The 23,406-nt window shown below is 42.4% G+C and overlaps 2 protein-coding genes across 6 annotated transcripts in view; both read right to left on the reverse strand.

Moving 5' to 3' along the window:
• Window positions 1-6,846, reverse strand: part of rgs12b (regulator of G protein signaling 12b) — a 67,963-nt gene extending 61,117 nt beyond the window's left edge. For all 3 annotated transcript variants that reach the window (XM_058382867.1, XM_058382857.1, XM_058382877.1), the window contains exons 1-3: window positions 6,691-6,846; window positions 4,466-5,675; window positions 3,270-4,145 (exon numbers count right to left, since the gene is read on the reverse strand). In XM_058382867.1, coding sequence (XP_058238850.1) covers window positions 3,270-4,145; window positions 4,466-5,515 — 1,926 coding nt within the window. In that variant the 5' untranslated portion in view covers window positions 5,516-5,675; window positions 6,691-6,846. The remainder of the gene's footprint in view (window positions 1-3,269; window positions 4,146-4,465; window positions 5,676-6,690) is intronic.
• Window positions 6,847-9,706: 2,860 nt separating this feature from the next.
• htt (huntingtin) overlaps window positions 9,707-23,406 on the reverse strand; it is a 39,572-nt gene continuing 25,872 nt past the window's right edge. For 2 of the 3 annotated variants that reach the window (XM_058383764.1, XM_058383750.1), the window contains 23 exons: window positions 23,110-23,186; window positions 22,843-22,981; window positions 22,590-22,712; window positions 22,246-22,462; window positions 21,855-22,000; window positions 20,929-21,106; window positions 20,742-20,837; window positions 20,395-20,579; window positions 19,630-19,756; window positions 19,434-19,537; window positions 19,179-19,333; window positions 18,593-18,732; window positions 18,426-18,508; window positions 18,203-18,333; window positions 17,825-17,957; window positions 17,115-17,270; window positions 16,809-16,999; window positions 16,135-16,249; window positions 14,783-15,014; window positions 14,314-14,419; window positions 14,010-14,172; window positions 13,493-13,653; window positions 9,707-12,153 (listed from right to left, as the gene is read on the reverse strand). In XM_058383764.1, the coding sequence (XP_058239747.1) occupies window positions 11,940-12,153; window positions 13,493-13,653; window positions 14,010-14,172; window positions 14,314-14,419; window positions 14,783-15,014; window positions 16,135-16,249; window positions 16,809-16,999; window positions 17,115-17,270; window positions 17,825-17,957; window positions 18,203-18,333; window positions 18,426-18,508; window positions 18,593-18,732; window positions 19,179-19,333; window positions 19,434-19,537; window positions 19,630-19,756; window positions 20,395-20,579; window positions 20,742-20,837; window positions 20,929-21,106; window positions 21,855-22,000; window positions 22,246-22,462; window positions 22,590-22,712; window positions 22,843-22,981; window positions 23,110-23,186 (3,372 nt within the window). In that variant the 3' untranslated portion in view covers window positions 9,707-11,939. The remainder of the gene's footprint in view (window positions 12,154-13,492; window positions 13,654-14,009; window positions 14,173-14,313; window positions 14,420-14,782; window positions 15,015-16,134; window positions 16,250-16,808; window positions 17,000-17,114; window positions 17,271-17,824; window positions 17,958-18,202; window positions 18,334-18,425; window positions 18,509-18,592; window positions 18,733-19,178; window positions 19,334-19,433; window positions 19,538-19,629; window positions 19,757-20,394; window positions 20,580-20,741; window positions 20,838-20,928; window positions 21,107-21,854; window positions 22,001-22,245; window positions 22,463-22,589; window positions 22,713-22,842; window positions 22,982-23,109; window positions 23,187-23,406) is intronic. The other variant, XM_058383756.1, reaches the window with a different exon arrangement.

A 23,406-nucleotide genomic window follows, 5' to 3' on the forward strand; every position in this document is an offset into this window, starting at 1 on the left:
ACTTTTGATAGATAGCAAACTTCTGCTTCTTCTCAGTCAGTGCTCAAGATCATATTCAAATAATGAAACTCTGCCACCCGGTGGTGTCTAAGAGTTACACATGACTAACAAAGTAAAACTTTTCACCTGGCCAGAAACTGCTTTCACAACAGTATAACATTTACGCACTTCAAAGCCCATCTGATTTGTCTGCGAAATGAAATCTCATCATGAGCTGCTATGTGCAAGTTAACTGGGAACTACTAAAACTCATAGTGCCGTGATATCTCCCTGATACCTTCCTGCAGAGTGTGTGCACGAGGAGTGAGTTATGTCATGGCTTTAGTGATTCATCTCCCCCATGTGAGGGTTCTACAGTGTGTTATATGTGTAATAACCATGCGTCATACAGCATTAAAGCCGAAGACACTGGAATGGCTGTTATCTGGAGTTCAAACAGCATGACACCTGTAAGGAATCGAAGTGGCTAATCCCAGATTAACAGATTATTATACTGACTGGGTCACCATTAAAGGTGCGGTAAGTGATATTTCATCTAAACCATTGAAATGTGTGTTTATGAGAATACAGAGAAGCTAGCTAGTGCACACAGCAGAGGCAGGGTCTAAGTCTGGGTCCAACTCTTGCTTCCTCACAAACAGTGTTTCAGTTCATTGCCACATTCAGACCACGTCTTTTTTTAATCCAAATAACATAAACGTCGATTTCAAATGAACTCTCCCTTCTTTCAGAGAGAAGAAAATGCTGATGCTGGATAATATTACAAAACCTGAGGCTAGATTATCATCTTAAATCACCAGACAATCCCCAGCTACTGATACACAACGTGTGTGTGCGTGTGTGCCTGTGCTTAGTATTCGCATTGCCTCCAGCATTGTACACAGTTAGTACTGATTTATCTACAGCATCTACAGAGCAGAAGAATCAGAGGAGCAAGCAGTCGTTTCCAACCGCTGGATGCTGATCAGAGGTCTCTTTCTTCTCGTCTCATAGTCAGCTTTAACACACCGCTTCCACGTGCAGAGAGACACTGCAGAAAAACCCAGCACACACGTACAATGCGTACACACGTACGCTTTAAATAAAAGTACTTCTGCCTAGAGAAAGAGCCTTTAAATTCTGTGTATTTAAAGGCTCTTTACAGTTCAAGCTTTAAAACTCAGTTTAATGTTAATACTATTATTAACATAAATGCTTAATAAATACAGCAAGCACAGATCAATTTTGGAAAAGCTTTTTATTGCATTGTGCAATTAATTAAATAATTTTGCAAAGACTGAGCTATTTATTTGCTTTATTCTTGCTTAAATGTACTTGTTTATTTGCTTAAACCTATGCATTTGTGCACTTTGCTCTGCCTAAAACAATATATACTTATAATGCTTTGAATAAATGTATTTATTTGCTTAATTGTATTTATTTACTTGTTTAAATTGCATTTAGTAATTATTTATTGATTCAATTTTGTCAATTTCTTTCTTGTTCTATCTATCTATCTATCTATCTATCTATCTATCGATTGATCGATCGATCTATTGAGACACCCACACAGGTGGACAGACTTTTAAATGCTGAATATAATCAAAATAACATATACACACAGAAAAAATACATCAATTCATTGCTAGATATCAGTCAGTATTCTGCAATCTAACATTAAATCAGTACTGCGGTCAGTTACAGTGAGGGAAAAAATTATTTGATCCCCTGCTGATTTTGTACGTTTGCCCACTGACAAAGAAATGATCAGTCTGTAATTTTAATGGTAGGTTTATCTGAACAGTGAGAGGCAGAATAACAACAAAAAAATCCAGAAAAACACATTTCAAAAAAGTTATACATTGATTTGCATTTTATTGAGTGAAATAAGTATTTGACCCCTTTGCAAAACATGACTTAGTACTTGGTGGCAAACCCTTGTTGGCAATCACAGACATCAGACATTTCTTGTAGTTGGCCACCAGGTTTGCACACATCTCACATCTCAAGGAATTTGGGCCCACTCCTCTTTGCATCCACGACCCATTTTCAACGCCCTGGCTGAGGGAAGGAGGTTCTCACTCAAGATTTGATGGTACGTGGCTCCGTCCATCGTCTCTTTGATGTGGTGTGGTTGTCCTGTCCCCTTAGCAGAAAAACACCTCCAAAGCAGAATGTTTCCACCTCCATGTTTGACGGTGGGGATGGTCTTCTTGGAGTCACAGGCAGCATTCCTCCTCCTCCAAACACGGCGAGTTGAGTTGATGCCAAAGAGCTGGATTTTGGTCTCATTTGACCACAACACTTTCACCCAGTTCTCCTCTGAATCATTCAGATGTTCACTGACTTCAGATGAGCCTGTACATGTGGCTTTCTTTAGCAGGGGGACCTTGTGGGCGATACTGGATTTCAGTCTTTCACGGCGTAGTGTGTTACCAATTGTTTTCTTGGTGACTATGGTCCCAGCTGCCTTGAGATCATTGACAAAATCCTCCAGTGTAATTCTGGGCTGATTCCTCGCCGTTCTCATGATCACTGAAACTCCATGAGGTGAGATCTTGCATGGAGCCCCAGACCGAGGAAGATTGACTTTTGTGTTTCTTCCATTTGGGAATAATCGCACTAACTGTTGTCACCTTCTCACCAAGCTGCTTGGCGATGGTCTTGTAGCTCATTCCAGCCTTGTGTAGGTCTACAATCTTGTCCCTGACATCCATGGACAGCTCTTTGGTCTTGGCCATGATGGAGAGTTTGGAATCTGATTGATTGCTTCCTTCTGTGGACGGTGTCTTTCATACAGTTAACGAGCTGAGATTAAGAGCACTCCCCGAGAGTGCTCCTACTGTAATCTCAGCTCCTTACCTGTATAAAAGACGCCTGGGAGCCAGAAATCTTTCTGATTAATAGTGGATCAAATACTTATTTCACTCATTAAAATGCAAATCAATGTAGAACTTTTCTGAAATGTGTTTTTCTGGATTTTTTGTTGTTATTCTGTCTCTCACTGTTCAAATACACCTACCATTAAAATTACAGACTGATCATTTCTTTGTCAGTGGGCAAACGTACAAAATCAGCAGGGGATCAAATAATTCTTTCCCTCACTGTATGTTTCACTATTTCAGCAAGCAAATGCCAGCTGTACAGTCCTGTAATAACAGCTGATTAATTCTGCTCATTAGTCTGTTTTATTTAAGAGTCTCTTGCGTTAGTAAAGACGTCTGAGTTCTGAACAGAGAAACAGAGTAAAAGTTCATGCAGGCTTTGAAACTAATAAATAGACATCATACCTTTTTCTCTGACTCTTTAGCCCTCTTGCCATTGTGCTGCTGTGGAAGCTGTTGATGCTCGTAAAATTGTTTCTCTGTCCCGAACAGCTTCTTGGCCCACTCGTCCTTGTGGGCATGGAGCCGATGGGGCTGGGAGGCGATGTCTCGTGCCGCACGGTACCGATCAGCCGGGATCTTACTCATGGGAGGCGGCAGTGTGCTGCAGTTAGCGCTGGACCAGCCGTCTGTGGACTCGCTATAGGACTCCTGATCGCTGCTGCGACCCTGATGCCACTCTCTCAGGACATGGACAGGGAGCCAGCGCTGGCCCCCTGCACCCTTCTTAGAGTGGGCGGGGAAATGGTGGCGGGCGGGAAGTCCAGATACATCCAGCCGGGAGGAGGAGCTCAGGTGTCTGTTAGACAGAGAGGGCGGGTCTGTGTGGGAGTGTGGGTGTGGCTCAGAGAACTCATGCCTGTAGCCGTTACGATGATTTATAGAGGGAGGAGGAGGAGGAGGAGGAGATGGAGAAGGGAGACCAGCCTGAGCGCCAGGGTTCCTACATCCCTGTGCACTTTCCCATAATCCCGTGGGTACATGGCGGGCAGGATTGGCACCGAGGTCGACCAAAAGGACGCGGTTGTTTTTTTCTTCGGGCAGGAAGTTGCCTATTCCGCTGTCGCTATTGCTGCTGGTGCTGTTGTTCTGCTGAGCGTCCAGATCACCATCGAGGAACGCTCGTGCTCGTACGCCTTCAATGGACTCGCCCATGTCACGGTAGAGCACTGATACAAACTGCAGCAGTGGCTGTGATGTTGGGGGGAATTCCAAACAGCCCCCAGTGTCCGGATCAGGAGTGCAGTTAAAACCGAAGCGCCGAGAGATCCCTTGATGTACCTTAATAATAATTGTAATAATAACTTTATAAATACAGATGCATTTACAAATTGTTTCATACATTTTAGACAACGCAAAGTGTTTAGTGTATGCGGAAATAAACAAAACATTAAACCAAATTACCAAATGGATATGAGCGTTAAAGGAGCAGTTTGTTGTTTTTATTGCCTCCTGCTGAAAGGCAATTTGAAATAGCAATAAAAACATAGACTATTTTTCTTTTTTGAACAACAGACCCAACCCCATCAGTTCATAATTAAATTACACTTTTAAAATAACAAACTGCACCTTTTACTACAAAAAAAGTGATTAAAAAATACCTTGTGGTGACAGAGCTCAGGATCAACAAGGAAGACATGGCAGGAGGTTCTTGAGCCTTGGTCTTCATCTGCAATTGCATTCATGCCATGATCCTCAGCAGCCTGCATAGTGACCAGGCCAAAGAATCGGCGGTCGTCTGGGCAAACGGCACTGAATGCCAGCTTCTCGGCCGGGTAGGCAGCCAGGACAGCTCTGCGGTCGTTGCGTAGGAGTACGCGGTCATGAAGCACTTCAAGCAGCACCAGTGAGTGCACCTTGTGCTCAGCTCGCAGGCGGCGCATGCAGCCACGTATTGCCTGCACACTGTCGCTCTCCAGGTTGGCACCGCTTGATGCCAGCTCAATGGAACCCAAGTAGCCCACTATCATGCCGACATTAAGGATGCCTGCTGAGTCAGCTTCCTGCCGCTCGGGTTCAAATACTTCCACGAACACGGAGTCATCACGCAGCACTCTGGCCATTTCCTGTTCTGACAGGAGGTTCACATCGCTCCTCTGAGCCTCAAGGTCTCCACACAGGAAGTCCAGCTCAGAGATAGGTCTCCGTTTTGCAGCCGCTTTCTCCGAGCTGCTGGAGGAGTGGCTGGAGGAGTTCTCAAAGATCATGTTGAATATCCCTCCAGACTGCATCTCAGCCACCACACGCTCAGCACGGTTTATTCCCAAAGTCTTGGAGTCCATCTTTGGTCGGAGCCAGTGGCTTTTGTGCTCGTGGAATCCGAGCTCCTCGTCACTGGAGCACGAGTCCAGCTGTCCGCTCTCAGCGATGAGCAGGTGTAACACGCCCGAGCAGCGTCCAATCAGCTTGACTACATCCTCATGGGATGCTTTCGCCACATTGATGTCATTCACGGCAAGGATCTGGTCTCCAGCACGCAGGCCGACATAGTCGGCCGGACTGCCTTTCAGGACACAGCTCAGCACACAGGGTGAGTGACCAGAGAGAGTGAAACCGTAACCTGTCCTCCCTCGAGCTACCTCCACCGCTCTGACGCGGCCCAGTGCCTGGCTATTAGCACGTCGTCTGCTCGCCTCAGATGATCTGAACATCGTTGGTCTGTGTTAGCCTTCTTTCACACGCGGCTGTCGAGGGCTTCACGAATGCAGAGCAGACGGGCTAAATGTAGCATTCAGGTGAGATCATCCTCTCTGTTGTAGTCGCCGTCAGGAGGGAAACATCCTGGTGCAAACCTGGTTTATGGAACACCTCCTGCAAAGTGTGAGAGAAGTAAGCTTAGAGGTGACGAAGAAGTCTAATAAAATAAATAAATAAATAAACATTGGGGGAAAATTATTATAAACATCCACAAACCCTCTATTGTTTTTCTGAGCAATACTACTACTACTACGAAAAAGAAGAAGAAAAATAAGAAGAAGAAGAAAAATAAAATAATAATAATAATAATAAAAAGAAGAATTGGAAGAAACAGCTTCTAAGTGTTATATAATGTATTTCTGCATGCAGTGTATTTCTAATATACACATTAAGACTTTGGACATACAAGAAAGGTCAAAAGTCCCCAAATACTTCAGTCTAAGATATCTTTAGGGCCTCTGGAAAACTCTTTACAATGTTTTTATGTAGATTAAAAGGTAAACCCGCTCTACATGCACTTCCTCACATGCTTTAAGACCAGCTTTAACTTTCCCGTTATTGTTCGTCGCCTCTGCGATCAACACTCATTCACCCTTGCTACCTGGCCCTGACCCGCCCCCCACGCTCCCATTGGATAACATTACCACGTCGCCTTGTGTAGCCATGACGACTGAAACAGCAGCAGCCCAATTCTCAAAGACTGTTGGCCGGCAGCCTTGTCAATCATCTTCAGACCTGATCCTAATTTGGAGATCCAGGTTGTTTGAGACTTAACTAAAATCCAAACTATTCCACAGGTGTCGAAAACTTCCCGAGTTATCATTTCGAGGGGAGGAAAAAAAATGAAACGAAACAAAATACACGACCACTACAGAATATCCCTTTGCGCTTTCATCCTCATTCCGTGATCATAATGATTTAAATATTAATTAATCCGAGCTATAATGAGGTGGTAAGGAACAGCTGCTCAGTGGGAGGAACATAACGGTGTCAGTGTCTCCCTACTAAAGTGATCAAATATTAATAACTTAATAACAGGAAAGACGTGTCATGCTACATGCTCGTTTACAAAGTAACCCTGAAGCACTGAAGCACAAGCGGGACAAGCTGTATCTAAAAGTTAACTCACCAAAGTTCACCGTTATCTCCTTATTCCCTTATTCAGGATGTGTCATAAATGCGTAATAAAACGTCGCAGAAGAGTAACCACGGATGTGTTATACTGTTTTGCGAAAACAAAAGCCAGCTGGTGGGAGCTGGAGAGGAGGTAAGAGGGACTTTTTTTTTTTTTCTTTTAAGGAGAGGACCACTGCTGTGTGGACCTTCTTGGTCACGTGACCTCAGGATTCCTTTAGACAGGAGGAGGGGGTGGGGAAGGGGGCGCTACTTCCACTAAAAGCTTGGAGAAGTGCACGTGCGAACAGAAACAAACAACAGCGTGATCGTAGTGTCTTGGTTCATATATGATACGATATAACACGCAGAATGGTGTCAGATTAAAGAGCAGAATATTGCCAGAACAGCTTCAGTGCTCGGCCCCCCTAGTTCCAGTGAAAGGAACTCTTAATGCTTCAGCATATACCAAGAAAATTTCATGCTCCCAGCTTTATGGGAACAGTTTGGCGATGACCCCTTCCTGTTCCAACATGACCGCACACCAGTGCACAAAGCAAGGTCCATAAAGATATGGATGAGCGAGTTTGGTGTGGAGGAACTTCACAGAGTCCTGACCTCAACCTGATAGAACACCTTTGGGATGAATTAGAGCAGAGACTGTGAGACCTCAAATGCTCTTCTAGAGGAATATGGTTAAAAATTCCCATAAACACACTCCTAAACATTGTGGAAAGCCTTCCCAGAAGAGTTGAAGCTGTTATAGCTACAAAGGGTGGGCTAACTCCATATTACATTCAAGTGCATGTAAAGGCAGACGTCCTAGTTTTGGCCTGGCTCACAGTCTCCACTTGAATTCATCCCAAAGGTGTTCTATCAGGTTGAGGTCAGGACTCTGTGAAGTTCCTCCTCACCAAACTCACTCATCCATATCTTTATGGACCTTGCTTTGTGCACTGGTGTGCAGTCATGTTGGAACAGGAAGGGGTCATCCACAAACTGTTCACACAAAGTTGGGAGAATGAAATTGTCCAAACTGTCTAGATATGCTGAAGTATTAAGAGTTCCTTTCACTGGAACTAAGGGGCTGAGCGCAACGCCTGAATTCGGTGTCCCAAAACCTTTGGCGATATAAGTGTATATTCCCGTCAGGTGTTTTAATGTGTGATAATCATTGTCATCGGCATTTTCCGTCTTGCTAATGCATTTTTAGGAAATACACTATATTGCCAAAAGTATTCGCTCACCCATCCAAATAATCAGAATCAGGTGTTCCAATCACTTCCATGGCCACAGGTGTATAAAATCAAGCACCTAGGCATGCAGACTGTTTTTACAAACATTTGTGAAAGAATGGGTCGCTCTCAGGAGCTCAGTGAATTCCAGCGTGGAACTGTGATAGGATGCCACCTGTGCAACAAATCCAGTCGTGAAATTTCCTCGCTCCTAAATATTCCACAGTCAACTGTCAGCTGTATTATAAGAACGTGGAAGTGTTTGGGAACGACAGCAACTCGGCCACGAAGTGGTAGGCCACGTAAACTGACGGAGCGGGGTCAGCGGATGCTGAGGTGCATAGTGCGAAGAGGTCGCCAACTTTCTGCAGAGTCAATCGCTACAGACCTCCAAACTTCATGTGGCCTTCAGATTAGCTCAAGAACAGTGCGCAGAGAGCTTCATGGAATGGGTTTCCATGGCCGAGCAGCTGCATCCAAGCCATACATCACCAAGTGCAATGCAAAGGGTCGGATGCAGTGGTGTAAAGCACGCCACCACTGGACTCTAGAGCAGTGGAGACGCGTTCTCTGGAGTGACGAATCACGCTTCTCCATCTGGCAATCTGATGGATGAGTCTGGGTTTGGCGGTTGCCAGGAGAACGGTACTTGTCTGACTGCATTGTGCCAAGTGTAAAGTTTGGTGGAGGGGGGATTATGGTGTGGGGTTGTTTTTCAGGGGTTGGGCTTGGCCCCTTAGTTCCAGTGAAAGGAACTCTGAATGCTTCAGCATACCAAGACATTTTGGACAATTCCATGCTCCCATCTTTGTGGGAACAGTTTGGAGCTGGCCCCTTCCTCTTCCAACATGACTGTGGACCAGTGCACAAAGCAAGGTCCATAAAGACATGGATGACAGAGTCTGGTGTGGATGAACTTGACTGGCCTGCACAGAGTCCTGACCTCAACCCGATAGAACACCTTTGGGATGAATTAGAGCGGAGACTGAGAGCCAGGCCTTCTCGTCCAACATCAGTGTGTGACCTCACAAATGCGCTTCTGGAAGAATGGTCAAAAATTCCCATAAACACACTCCTAAACCTTGTGGACAGCCTTCCCAGAAGAGTTGAAGCTGTTATAGCTGCAAAGGGTGGACCGACATCATATTGAACCCTATGGATTAGGAACGGGATGTCACTTAAGTTCATATGCGAGTCAAGGCAGGTGAGCGAATACTTTTGGCAATATAGTGTATGACGTGAGCTGAAGTCACGCGAGATCGGATGACGGGATCATCCTAAAAGAAACTATTCAGGAATGGGATAACTAAAAGTGATCAGTCTGAAGATCTTTGCATTGATTTGCATCTTCACTCAAATGCCCTCTGGAGTAGAACACAGTCACCGGGGTTTATTTTTCCCTTGAATTTGTCACCCACTGGCAATCTGTTACTTGGACACACAATCTGTTGAGTCTTGAAGTTATCTTGTTTCCCATGCTAATAGATCTCGCCTCCTTCTGGTCCAGCTCGAGATTTCATTTAATCCCCTGTCCTGCTGAACGGGGAGCGCTAAACGCTTCAGAGGATTAGCACTGCACACTGTCCAAACCAGCTGTCTAAAGCCATTAGTAAACACTTATAGATGTAATTTGTAAAACACACACAGACACACATTATGTGTGTATATACATATATTAAGTTATATACATATAACTATATGACTATTATGAGGTTAAAAAATAAAATTAAAAACTGAACATGAGGATGAGGATATGCATGTAGAAGGTAGAAAATAAAAGCAAATCAACAAAAGAAATAATTTTAAACATTTTATTACTACATTATAATCTTTCCAGTAGTTTTATATTAAAATATGCCATAACAGTAAATACGACATCTTCATTCCACCAGCTTGCAGAGTGGAATATTTAACACACCAGTCTAAGTTTTCAGGAAGCTCCAGTGCAACACTATCATAGCCTTCCTGACTGAACAGGGCAGTAGATGAGTAAGTAGAGACAAAACAGTTTCATAATCCATGCTGTCTTTACTCACCTCATCTACGGTCAGTTGACTGACCTGTGCCTCAAGTATACAGAGTTACACTGAAAGCGCACTGAAGCGTACTAGCTTAAGCGAAACTAGGGGTTGAAGGTTGTGCTAAGGGAGAGGCAGATATTGAAGAAAGAAAACCTAAATGCTAAAAATCAAACCAGCCAACCTACCGTCCATTCTAATCAGCGTCTTTTTCTTCTTCTTTGTATTTGATTCATCCCATATGGGATTTACAGGCTTGGGTGGAGAAGACATTTGCAGAAGGAAATACAGACTTTAGAGCAGCACTGAAGCTGAAATCTTCAGGTGCATGAAACACTGACCGGGCATGTCTATAAAATTGTACATTTCAACTTGGAAAATGCGAAAGGATGACTCTCTATAATCGCTAAAACAACGCAGCACTGGATACATACCTCGAGATAACAGTAACGCAAGAAATCGCACGGCCGTGGTATGATAGAGAATCAAATTTATTCCAAGTTGGTCGCCATACTTCAGGTGTTGCGTTCTCCTCCACTGTGGTTTTAACATCACATGAAGACTCAATATTAAAAGCAGACAACGGCATGCTGCAGGCTAAATATACAAGATGCTGCCAGGCTTCTATTTACAGTGAAGGGACGCCTCAGCTGTCTAAACACCTCCGATCTGATTGTTCGCTCCAAGCCTTCAGAGAGTGAAAGCTGTCAGTTTATCATTACACACATTGTTTACGTCGAGGGAAGTGGTTTGCAAACATTCAGTAAATGTAGTCTCTTCATGCCATCTGGCATTAGATGGCTATTCTCATGCAGCAGAGTTTTAGTAGTATAACACAAATATTTTCTTCTCTTACATACATTTTACATGAGTTGCGACACAACATAAAAAATAGACTTCCGGTTGTGACACTAGATCAAGAATCACATTACATCCTGAGCATTAAAACAAATCAAACGTCAAAAAATCAGTTCAGAAGGTGGAAACGGATTACATCAAATTCACTGTAAGTGCAGACACCAGTTTAACAAGCTCACTTTGTATTCTTATCTGCTACGACTCCACAATCTAAAAACACCTAAGAGCACTACGGCTGTTTCAAGCCTTTCTGCATCGGGCTTCACTTTTGCATCACTGAAGAGCGGGTGTCAAATTGAAATAAAAAATAATATATTTAAACATAAAAACCAAAAACAATAAAAATAAAAATAAATCAAGAGACAACTGGTGTTGTTAAAGAACGGTAAACTTTGTGCCAGTTCATTCTACCATTTCACAGCCCTAAAAATATATATCAAGCACATTTTACATTTTAAATACATGTAAATAATGTCATCAGCATCTTCTTTCAACATGGCTTATGCAAGCTTCCTCATAAGAGGGAGAATCATATCATCAAGTCAGTTTACAGTTAAATCTCTCTACTTTCCCCAAGTGCTAAAGGACCGATCGGGTAAATCTTTGTACAAAGGAATGATTTCAAGAAGAAAAGTCTTCTGCTAAAAACGTTTACTCTTTCATGCAGATATTATGTTTCGAGTGAGCATTTAACTTTGCGGTTCTTGGACAGTTTTGAAATTCGACAACGCTAAGAGATGCAAAGCTGCGAAGCTGGGAAAATGAGCTCCTAAACCTGGGAAAAGGATTTGTACAATCATCTGTTCACTGTGAATATGTCAGCGAGCAGGAAGGAGTGTTTAGAGAAGAATATTTTGCTCTTATCCCCACATTCGCCTTCAGACTTTACATCTAGATCAAGTACTGATTCACCCCCCACCCCCCCGACATGTTTCACAATGAACAAGACTGACAGGCAGCTCTGTATTGCAGAGCACATGTTACGTGACATGCTATGGTTGCTGTTTGTAAAGCTGGTGTATTGTTAGTGTGTACTATGTTGCCTCTGTGGTTTGGTCCTATGGTTAAAGTAAACTGTCTACACCCACTGGATTACTATGTCCTGCATGATAAGCAGTACTTTACAGCCAGTCTACTGGCATGAAGCGTGTGCCTCATAGTGACGTGTCCTGGTGAATGCTCTGCAGACAGCACAGCAGCTGGTAGTAAGGACTACCGGGCGATGCCACCATCTCAAAAACGGACTGGAAGGACCTGCGGTCCAGCTCTTCATCAATCTGGTGTCGGTAAAAGTCCATAGCTACCAGACAGAACAAGCTAACGTCCACTGTGTCTGCCTTGCCCATGCGACTGATGACGTGAGGCAGGCTGGATGAGGCAGTTAAAGATAAAAACTGATGAAGAAGAAGAAGAAGTTTGTACACATACTGAACTCATGGTCAATGGTCAGTGAGTTCATGATATAATGTAATCCGATGTTTGTTTGTTTTTTACTCTGTGACTTACTCTGGCTTCACATTGTACATTTTACAGCCATTTATGTTGTTCAGATCTAGAGTTGCAGCCCACTCCCACATTTTGACCGGCCCTCTGTCAGAGGCGCATTCTGAAAATTTTAAATACGTTTTTCTTATATCAGCATTTGATAATAAAGGTTGGCTTTCAAACTAAAATTTCCCATTGTTATTAACATAGCTTTATTATTTGTTAACATAGCCTAATTATTAAATTCACCTACTCACAGAATGGTATATTCAACATAACGTACCATCACGAATAAACATGATACCACTGAATATAAAAAAAATGTGATTATGATAGTAATAATGCTCTTTTAATAGGCTATATATCTCTTGAAAATTAATGATCATTTGTCTGTATGGTGCATAATAAAATAATAAACTATTCTAGCATTAGGAGGCATAATAAATACATTTAAAATCATAATAAAATCTCTACAATAATCCTAGTATTAGTAACTCTGGCCCATGTAATTTTCTGGTACAGACCGACCTGGCCCCACAATAAAGAAAGGAAAAATTATGTGGCCCTCACAGAAAAAACTTGGAGGACCCCTGGTTTAGAGCTTTAGTGTTAGTGCGATTGTACAATAGTCTACAGAGATATAATTCATATTTAAATCTTAAAGTATGACCAATAGGTGATTGGCAAAGGATCCTACAAATACTTACGACAGCTCCAAATGCAGTCATGAGGATGGCTGAACATAAACTAAACATGCTAATGGACAGAAAACAAATGATCCTTGTAACATACTGTGAGGAATGCATTTCTACACTTTGAGCTTGGAGTGCACCAGTGTTTATTTTACGAATTGAGACCAGCCTATGAAAAGGCATCCCAACAGTGGCCTCTTACCCGAAACCTCTTGTGATCTCAAGGTCAGTCAGGGTTTTTTTTAATGGCGAAAGAAAAAATAAGTTGTTATGGGACTGCAATGGGATTGTAATTTATGGGCATTACATGTCTGTATAATCTTGAACATCTTGAAGTTTTTCTTTTCAGAAAAAAGGGAACCAATTAAATGACTCTTTTACACATGACAGCATTGTTTTTTTAATACCATTACACCAACTTGGACTAGAAAGCCTAATTGTTATAGTGCTGCTTCACTACAGGTAGAGAATATAAACCAGGAGGAAGTGCGTGTGTCTGAGTATGTATGTGAAACCGTGTGTAAGGATACAGTGCAGATATCCACTGGCTGGTGGAGGCGCTGACGAAAAAACAGGAAAGGCTCCACATTGCCATGGCAACAGGTGTCCTCTGTGTGAAGTTGGAAAGTGAAAGCAGCACCCAGTCTCGCACCATGGAGGACTGACCAGTGGCGTGGAGTGTCTGAAACACCTGGGACCAAAAGTGCAAATTATAATAACAGGGCTACGCAGAATATTGGTGTTATGATCATATGTTATAATGGGTTGTTGTAATGGAAATCTAAAAATCACATTATTTTCCTTTGCTTAAATCTAATCATTCTGCCTTGAAAGTTTGTGAGAGATTCATATCTTGTGATAAGATCTTGGCCCTGATATGACATGCACACATTGTTGCATGTTTGGTTGGGTATCCCGTCATATTCTGGATGTTGATAATACAAGAATACAAAATGCACATAATTTACTTATTAGCTCAAAGCAGAATTATTGCACTATTAATAACAGAGGAAGTCAAGTTTCATTTAAAAGCAATTCAAAACCCACCTTATAAACCACTGTGGCCATAAACTGTGGGTAAGGTTGCTGATTAGACAGAAACTCTCCAATGACTTTGTTCATGACGTCCTGCGGTGGGAAAAAGTCATCCAGGAACTGGGGCAGGATTCGCGCTACCACACGTGCTTCACATGGAAAACCTTTACGGATCCTGAATTCGGATATAAGAGTAACCATACTAAACATGAAGCGGTCAAAAAAGCAAAAAGAAAAAACCTTCTACTGGAACATTAATATGCATGAGCTATACACACATATACATACATCTTGATCATAGAAGCTTTAGTCATACCTATCAAAAAGAACTGAGACACGCTCCATGGCAACAATAACAGACTCGCTGTCAGGAGCAGTGGGGTCTGTGTCAGCCGGCCGACCAGGACTCCCCCTCTCCTTCCCTGTAGAGGGAAAACAAAAAGGTTGCCAGTCAGCTTATGTAAACGTCATTGCTTATTAACAGTGTGCCACGCCTCTTTAAACTATTTTGAACTACTGTACTTATTCATTTCAACATACAAGGCGTATTTCATATGTAAATCTATTACATACAACAAAAGTGGCCAACTGATCTCACTCAAGCAAAATAAAAAGAGCCCCTTTTCCTCTCCTTACTGTGAAGACTATGTGAAGAGAGTGTTGTGTGTTAGTCAGGTGTGTTAGTATGAAGTTGGGGCTGTTTTGTTCAGTTGCAGGATGTTTATTAGTAGGTGGGTCAGTGGGGGGGGGGGGGGGGGGTAAAAGTGAGCTGAAATGTGTCCTGCCTTCCTCTCCAGGCACACCTGTGTACATGCAGGTGAGCATGAGACCCAGGGCGGCCATGGCGCGGTGTGGGCTCGGCATGTTAACACGATCCACGCTCAGCTTCACCAGCGTCTCAGCGTCCATGCGTGACAGCTGCTCAGACAAAAGCAATCGCTCTAGACCTCGCAGTGCACAGTGGTAGATTACAGACGGAGTGGCCTCTTCACTGGCTGAGAGCATTATGCCACACACCTAGAGAGGGGAAAACATGAGATTAGAACCACAGTCAACAAATTTATGTTTAAAAGTCACTATTTTGTCACTTGTCGCTATTTTGAAGGCACAGCAACGTATTACAGAGTTATTGCCAGAGTTTTCATCCTCTGTCAAACATTCAGTCCTGAAGACCTGATGCCCTGTGGATGGGAATGGAGGCCTCCTAGAAAGATCCAATTCTCTTTAGGATAGTCATGCTTAATCAGAGGATAAAGGTGAGCACTCCAGAAGACCAGAAGAAAAGACTAGGTCATTGTTTTTAACAATAGCTGGTCAGTTTTCTTGAGCCTGTAAAAACAGTAGCCTCAATTTCCTGTTTTTGACTGGCAGGAGTAGAACTCAAGGTGGTTTTCTGCTGCATTCTGAAATCAGTTTCTGTTCACCATGATTGTAAAGAAAGATTATTTGAGTTCCATAGCCATCCTATCAATTTGAACTTGCTTCTAGCATGGAATTTCCTATCACAATTTCCTCCATTCAATAGAATACACAATCATTCCCTTACTTCTTCACTGCTACTGTGTAAATTTGCACTGAATGTGGCCAGTGTCTGGTTTCTTAACAGCACAAAGGAAACCATGTTGTGGACTCAAATGTTCATTTTATCAGTGTCTATCTAATAGAATCTACACTACAAAGCCAAAAGTATACGGACAGTTAGACCACATGTCAGACATATAAATCCAGATGTAGTACCCTTTAACTTTTATAATAACTTCCCCTCTTCTGGGAAGGCTTTCCACTAGAGTTTGGAGCATAGCTGTGGGGATTAGTACTCATTCAGCCAAAAGAGCAGAAGGCCTAGGGCGAAGTCAGCATCCCCAGTTCATCCCAAAAGTGTTCAGTAGGGTTTGAGGTCAGGGCTCTGTGCAAGCCACTCAAGTTCTTCCACGCTGACCTGGGCTAACCATGTTTTCATGGAGCTTGATTTATATACAGGGGCATTGTCCAAATGTATCCAAATACATTCTATATAATTGTGTGCATTGAACTCTGCAGCAACAGTTTGGGGAAGAATCACATATGGGTGTGATGGTCAGGTGTCTGATGTACTTTTGGCTACATAGTGTATTTCGGAATGTGTGTATGTCCTTACCTGGACGACTCCTGCATTAAATTCTGGCCCAACATCTAGCGGATAGTTTTCCATCATGTAGAATGCCACAGCACACATTACTAACACATGCTGCTGATTTTGCAGGTTCACACAGCTGAAACACACACAAAAATGAGCTTAACTGCTTAAACGTATTAAAAATCTCGAATGATACATGATACTACAGCTAATAAAGAGCATAGTGTATCTATCTCTGATTTGCCTCTCAGCATGGTACACAGTGGTACACAGGCTCTGCCATTAGCTTTAACCACAGGCGCCCAAGACTCAAGAGAGTCATGGTCAGCGTGAGGTCTTTCATCTTGAATGGGAACTTGCTGCTGACTGTTTCCTTCTCATCTACTATTCCCTCATATGAGACCAACGCATCTACACTGGCTCTAATGATTCATCATCAAGCTGAGCACCTGCTAGTGTGCGCACCAATATGATAGCTGTAAGGTCAGAAAGACTGCGAGTATCATTACCCACTGTCACATCAGGATGGATGGTATATATTTCAGTGCGCTGCATGCGGATCTGACACGTTTTTCCTACGCTATTAGTCACTGAGGACTAGCTCCGAGTTCTCGCTGTATATACTTTATAAAATTGAGAGAGAGAGAGCGCGAGCGAGAGAGACACACAGTGTGTGTGTGTGAGTGGTCACTCACTGGGCAATGACCCGAAGATTAGTCAGTACATAATCGCTGACGGTGGGTATCAGTTGGCGTGCTGTGTCGTCCAGTAGATCACACTCCAGCACATACAACACTCCATGCAGTGCTCCAATTCGACTGGGCAGATGAGTGCTCTTCAGTGATGACTCCAACAGCCGACACACAGGCTCTGCTGTCATCTTATCCTGATGCACAACACATTAAGCAAACACAATGCCTTACAGTCCATCCTACATCACCCCCTGCTGCTACACTCGCACACAGTCAAGCACACACACACTCACCCACTCAATCACTCACCATGCCCAGCACAGCAGCTGCTTTGCAGATAGCAGGAACAAGATATTGGTTGAGGATTTCGTCCTCTGGAGGGTGAACCTTCTGCAGCTCCATCAGTGTGGAAAACATCATATCAAATTGATTCCTCTCCGTGAACAGATCAGACACTGCCAACAGCTTGAGACAAACCGTGAGAAAGACAATTAATTTATGTATTTACAGTGTGACTATATTTAGCATTTAAAATATGAGAAATGAATGTGATTAATGACCATTTGTACCAACTACAGTACAATGGGATTCTTCTTTTAATCTACTACCAGTAAAGACACATGTAATTATTTTCTGTGATAGCTGTACACATATTCGATGCACATGAATTAAGGGTTTTGAGTGAATGTGCATTGTGATGATGTCACACATCATGTCAATTTTTAAAAATGGCAAGCTTTTTTTTTTTTAATATAATGGAGTTTGCTTTATTTTGCAATCATTTCTGCAATCGCAAACCCATGAAATTCAGGAGGGACTGAATAGTGCAATGCAATTAAACTGGTTAAAAGATTGTTATAAATAATAATGTTCATCAAAATAAAGCAACTACATCATCATGCATCCCCTAATGTACGTATAATGAACAGACATCTGGAATAACACACAGGGAGAATGATAGGAAGGGACAAGAACTAGCTTCCTCCTCACACAATCAGAAAGAAAAGAGACACACTCACCGATCTCACCACCTCACTTATAAGCACCACTGGAGTTTTTCTGCTGCTAGGGCTACCAGGGAGGATCCACTGGCTATAGAGCTCCAGGAGGAACTGGGAGCAGGAGTGGATGTCAACCCCAGCTCGGTGCTTTCTAAATGGGAGAGAGGAGAGGCAGAAGTCTCAGTCTAGAGATATTCCATGCACAGCTTATGAGTACAACTGTATGGCAGGACCTGCTTTACCCTGGGCTCACAATAACATGCAACAAATCGCTAGTGTTGCAAGCAGTTTGTCTGTGTTTAATGACAGCTACAGATTCTGCTCTAGGACATCCAGATTAGAAAACATATACATGTATGTAGTTGTGTGCATACATGTGACTGGGTGTGACCTCACCTGGAGTTAATAGGAGATGTCGGAGGTGAGGCAGCTGCAGGAGCATCAGTTTCATCTTCCTCATCATCCCCCCACTCTTCCTCCCTCAGTGGAGTGATATTATTCCCCAGCCACACAGAGTGAATTGACACCTAAAACAATCAGCATACAAGATATATGATCAGATCGCCTTTAACAGGTCGACATGATTTATTGTGCTGCTGCTAGTTTTGCATTCTCTAACCTGGCCTAGTTTATAATCCATGTTGCCCATTTCTCTCTCTGTGTTAATCTGCAGGAGGAGCTTCTCATGATTGATTAAAGTGCCTGCACAAAACAGAATAAAGCTTGGAAACAGGATCATAAAAAAATTTGCACACTCTGATGTACAGGATTGCTTGTGTGTTCTACCTGCTGAGGAGGAGGACAGTGATGGCACCGGGTCCCATGCTTGGTAAGGAAAGTGTGTGGATATATTGTCTCGCTTGGACACCATGGCCTGAATCTCCCTTTCCACTACACCTCTGATTGCACTCAACTTACGCCCAAACCTGCAAAAACAAAAACAAATAAATTCAATTTTTAAAAATGGAAGAAAAATCTTCACAACTCATTTACTGGTGACTTTACGCCTCTTTGTGACCTGGTTGAATTTTTCTGAATTTTTTGAATACTTCTAGGCTAATAAATTTTCTAATTACTTTTCTCTCTTTCACAGGAGCATCAAATCACTCAAAAACCTCAACGCTGTAACTACAAAGCACATTTCTAAATCCCACCAGGTACTGCACTACACAAATCAGCAGAGGTACAATGTTTATTAAATGAATTCAATAATGCTTGCGTATTAATTAGTTGTTTGTTTTAATCAGCTTTCTGATTAACTCCTAACAATTTCACTCTTGCAGTTCTCGGATCTGATGTCCTATTTGTTCTGATGTCCTCTGATGTCACTAGTTAAGCAATTTAAGCTCAACCATTTTAAAAGGAAAAGCACCTGGTTTCTAATGCTTTGAGGCTCTTGTTGCGTGGTTGCTGTTCCAGGCAGCTGACTGCAGGGTTCCCGGCTATAGGCAGAGTCATGGCGCTCAGCACCAGGGAGGTGATGGCCTGCACCGCCAACACGTTTATCTGCGTCCTCTCCAGATCCTCCTGATTCACATAATACATTTTTTTCAGTATTAGCATCAGCTGGACCATGACTGATTCAAGTAAAATAGCAAATAGTTGAGTGTGTGTTTGATACGGTCACCTCTTGTTGAGTCTCCTCCTCTTGATCAATTGTGATTGGTTGGGTGACCAGCACCCCTAATAGAGTAGCCCAAGTCTCTTCAAACTGGGTCCTACTGCTCCAGCCTGCAGCAGACAGAACATCAATCATAAATCATCATCAATCAACATGCTTCAGACATTTAATTAGACCACAAGCACATTAGCGTTTTTTGTACCGAGAACATTAATGCGGTAGAGGAATTCTCTGAAAATGTCTTTCTCTTGCAGAAACTCAACAGGAATCTCAGGCAGTGCTGTGCCAAACTCCCCACCACGTCTGGGGGACCAGCCCAGCTTCCAGACCTATAACACGCACAGAGACCCACATTTGACTACTAACATACTACACATTAGCACTGAGAGATATATACACCGATTCAGGCATAACATTATGACCACTGACAGGTGCCGTGAGTAACACTGATGATCTCCTCATCATGGCACCTGTTAGTGGGTGGGATATATTAGGCAGCAAGTGAACATTTTGTCCTCAAAGTTGATGTGTTAGAAGCAGGAAAAATGGGCAAGCGTAAGGATTTGATAGAGTTTAACAAGGGCCAAATTGTGATGGCTAGACGACTGGATCAGTGCATCTCCAAAACTGCAGCTCTTCTGGAGTGTTCCCGGTCTGCAGTGGTCAGCATCTATCAAAAGTGGTCCAAAGAAGGAACAGTGGTGAACCAGTGACAGAGTCATGGGCGGCCAAGGCTCATTGATGCACGTGGGGAGCAAAGGCTGATCCTTGTGGTCAGGGCTGTTTTGGCAGGAAAAGGGGGACCAACACAAGAATAGGCAGGTGGTCATAATGTTATGCCTAATGCATAATGTTATATTTTATACAAAATAGCATTAAATCCAGGTGCTTTATGCCTGCCTTATTTTTCAGTGATTGGTAGAAACTCAATATTGCACATCAGCCTCAGAACACAGTCTACACTCACCATTGGTGGGATGCGTGTGTAGCTGTTGACAAGGGGCAGCCTGGCCAGACTGATGATGACATTCCTAAGGACAGGAGTAAGGAATGCTGGGATATTGCTGTTTCTGTGGTGACCAAGAGCCAAAACACTCTGCAGGCTTTCCACTAGCTCAGCCATGATCTCACAGCACTGCTGCTCACCCAAGTCTGAAAAACAAAATAATGATTTGGTCTTAATACATAGACAAAAGTAAATGAATAAACATTTAAATTATAATTATTCACTTTTCAGTTCTTGGACCCAAGCCTAGAGCCAGATAAAAAGAGTGCTCTGTTGGTGTGTGTGTGTGTGTGTGTGTGTAAACTCACTGCCTTTTGCCGAATCCACCTGGTCCTCCTCAGAGTCTCGGTCACTGTGTGTCTTTCTCTCAGGCCTTACTAGCTGATCACCTGGACCAACTGTGACTGCATAAAATAAATCCCAAAGAAAGTTTTAAACATTCAATATAACTAGTTAAGGACATTTTTAAAGTGCCACCTTTTTCACTACACATACCTGCATAGATCAGCAGGTGAATGCAGTGGATAATGGAGCATGTGTGTGTGAGGTAGGTTCGAGAGGCAAAGTCTGTCCACACTGATGGCTGTTGTAGGGCCAAACACAGGCAGGACACACTCATCTGCATATCTACACTGAGAGGTAACTGGTCCTGTAGCAAACGCCATGTCACCAGCTACAGACAGAAAGAGTGAGTGTCAGGATGTCCAGATTTTCTTATTGGTGGTCATACAGAAAAATAAAAAAAACATGTCTCACTAACCATGCTATGAGTAATAACAAACAAATTCAGACTTTTAGATCATAACGGTGAACATTATACTTGGCTATTGAACATAGAACATAATCAACTACTGTGAAGAAGTCTACATGAAAACACAAAGTGAGTGAACTTGTTTAATGCGATCATTACTGCAGGCCTATAAATTTAACATTATTCAAAGGCTGAAGAGGGTAAAAAAAAAAAAAAAAAAAAAAGGGATGATACAGGGGTGGGAAAAATGTCAAAAACATGCTAGCTGAATACATTTCTACATACAAGATACAGATAATAGTACACAATACATAGTTTTGCTAACAAACTGTTTCCAGGACCACTTTTACTTATATTACAATAAAAAAATAAATTACTATGACTACACCTTTAAGAAATTAGGTTAATATTTTTATATTGTGTCTACAAGAGAAATGAGAGACAATTTGAAATTTTAACAATTTGACATTTTTAACAGGTTTAGAAATCCTGATACCAGCAACATCACAGTATAGCATTTTGTCACTTAATTTCTTACGATACTTCTACTATTTTTTATATTGCTTAGTTCATCTGTTTTTAGATTGTGATAGATAGATAGACAGACAGACAGACAGATAGATACTACACTATACACTCTAAAGCAAAGTGTGTGTGTGTGCTCTATGACCTCAATGACCAGGGTGGTAAAGGAGGTGATCAGGTGCTCGGTGGATGGAGGGATCTGTAGAGCCATGGGCATTTTGGGCAGAGACAGAAGGTACCGACTCAGTGCACTACACACACTCATCACTCTCTGGTAAAATCCTGCCTCACCTGCAAAACACAGGCATACAAGTTTAATAGTAGTGAAATGTAATAATAGATAATACTATAAGTTAATTTTTGAAACAGAAGCTTACAAGATTCAGACAAATCAATCAATCAATCAATCAATCAATCAATAAATAAATTTTGGATAGGATGGCAAATATTTTAATACATATATGCAAGAAAGAAAGCTACAATAGGTTAATGGTTTCAAAATACTACAGCTAAACTGTAGATTCTGGGCCACTCACCATATACACTGCTAAGTGCGTTCCAGTACGAAGAGTCCGTGTTAGGTTTTGAAGAGAGGAGGAGTGGCTGATGAGGGGAGGGCAGCAGTGCTGTAATGCTTGCCAACTGCTCAAAAATCACCTGGAGGGTGGTCTCAATAAGAACTGCTCCCTGATCTTTGCACAGCCTCTGCAGGCCTACACTTAAACATGGAGCCAGCAGGCACAGGTTAAAGTCCTAAGATAGAGACACAAAAAGAAGGTGTATGAAACCAGTACAGAGCTACCAAATGAGTACCAGAGACACTATAGTATGCGAAGTACTATAGTACAGTATATTCTTTATACAGGTTTATGATCAGTACCTTGCAGGACATGATGGCATTTAAGTCAGTTTGGGGTAGTTTGGTTAGCAGGTCAGTTGTCTCATATAGAGATCCTTCACCTCTCACACAACACTGGGATTTCACTAGAGCAACATACCAATCCTGTAACACAAGCCAAAGAAGTGAAGCAACAACTTCTGACCAAGCAGATTTCAGAATTCTCAGTACTGTGGTATACAAATACACAATAAGACTGTAAAAGGTCAGTGTTCAGAGATCAGGTCAAGCTCACCTTACTGGCAGTGACACTCTCTGGGGCAGGGGGCGGATTCCCATCTAGTGGGTGTGATGTAATAGGAGGGGAGGGGCTTGTGGTTTCCTCTGCTACAGTGGCTCTAAATCTGTCCAACAGGGAGTAAAACCTCTGATGCCTGTAAAGAGGGAAGAAAAGGGGTTTTTTTTAATCAACAGCAGACCCTTCAATCTCTGAGTCTCACGCTACAATTAAGTAACGGAGACCTGTGCAAACATCACAGGAAGTCACAAAACGGAGACTTACCTCTGAGCTAGACCACTGGTCTGGAGGTACTGTTGGATCCTGTCCAGTTCCTCCACTGGAAGCTGTGCTATACTATTCTACAGAGGAAAAGAAAGAGAAGGAAATTGTTTTCATACGAACTTTAGTCATGGTTTGTAATTCCAATATTCCCATTATCAGCAACATTTTTCCATTTAACACAAAAAATAACAGCACTTTCAGACAAGTCTATATATTTCGAGAAGAAATCAATATCTGCTCGTTTCTTTCATTTGTAATTGATGTAATCATTAAAATTGCTGACCAACAAAACAGAAT

Source organism: Hemibagrus wyckioides, linkage group LG03 (genome assembly GCF_019097595.1).
Source record: "Hemibagrus wyckioides isolate EC202008001 linkage group LG03, SWU_Hwy_1.0, whole genome shotgun sequence".
NCBI lineage: Eukaryota > Metazoa > Chordata > Actinopteri > Siluriformes > Bagridae > Hemibagrus > Hemibagrus wyckioides.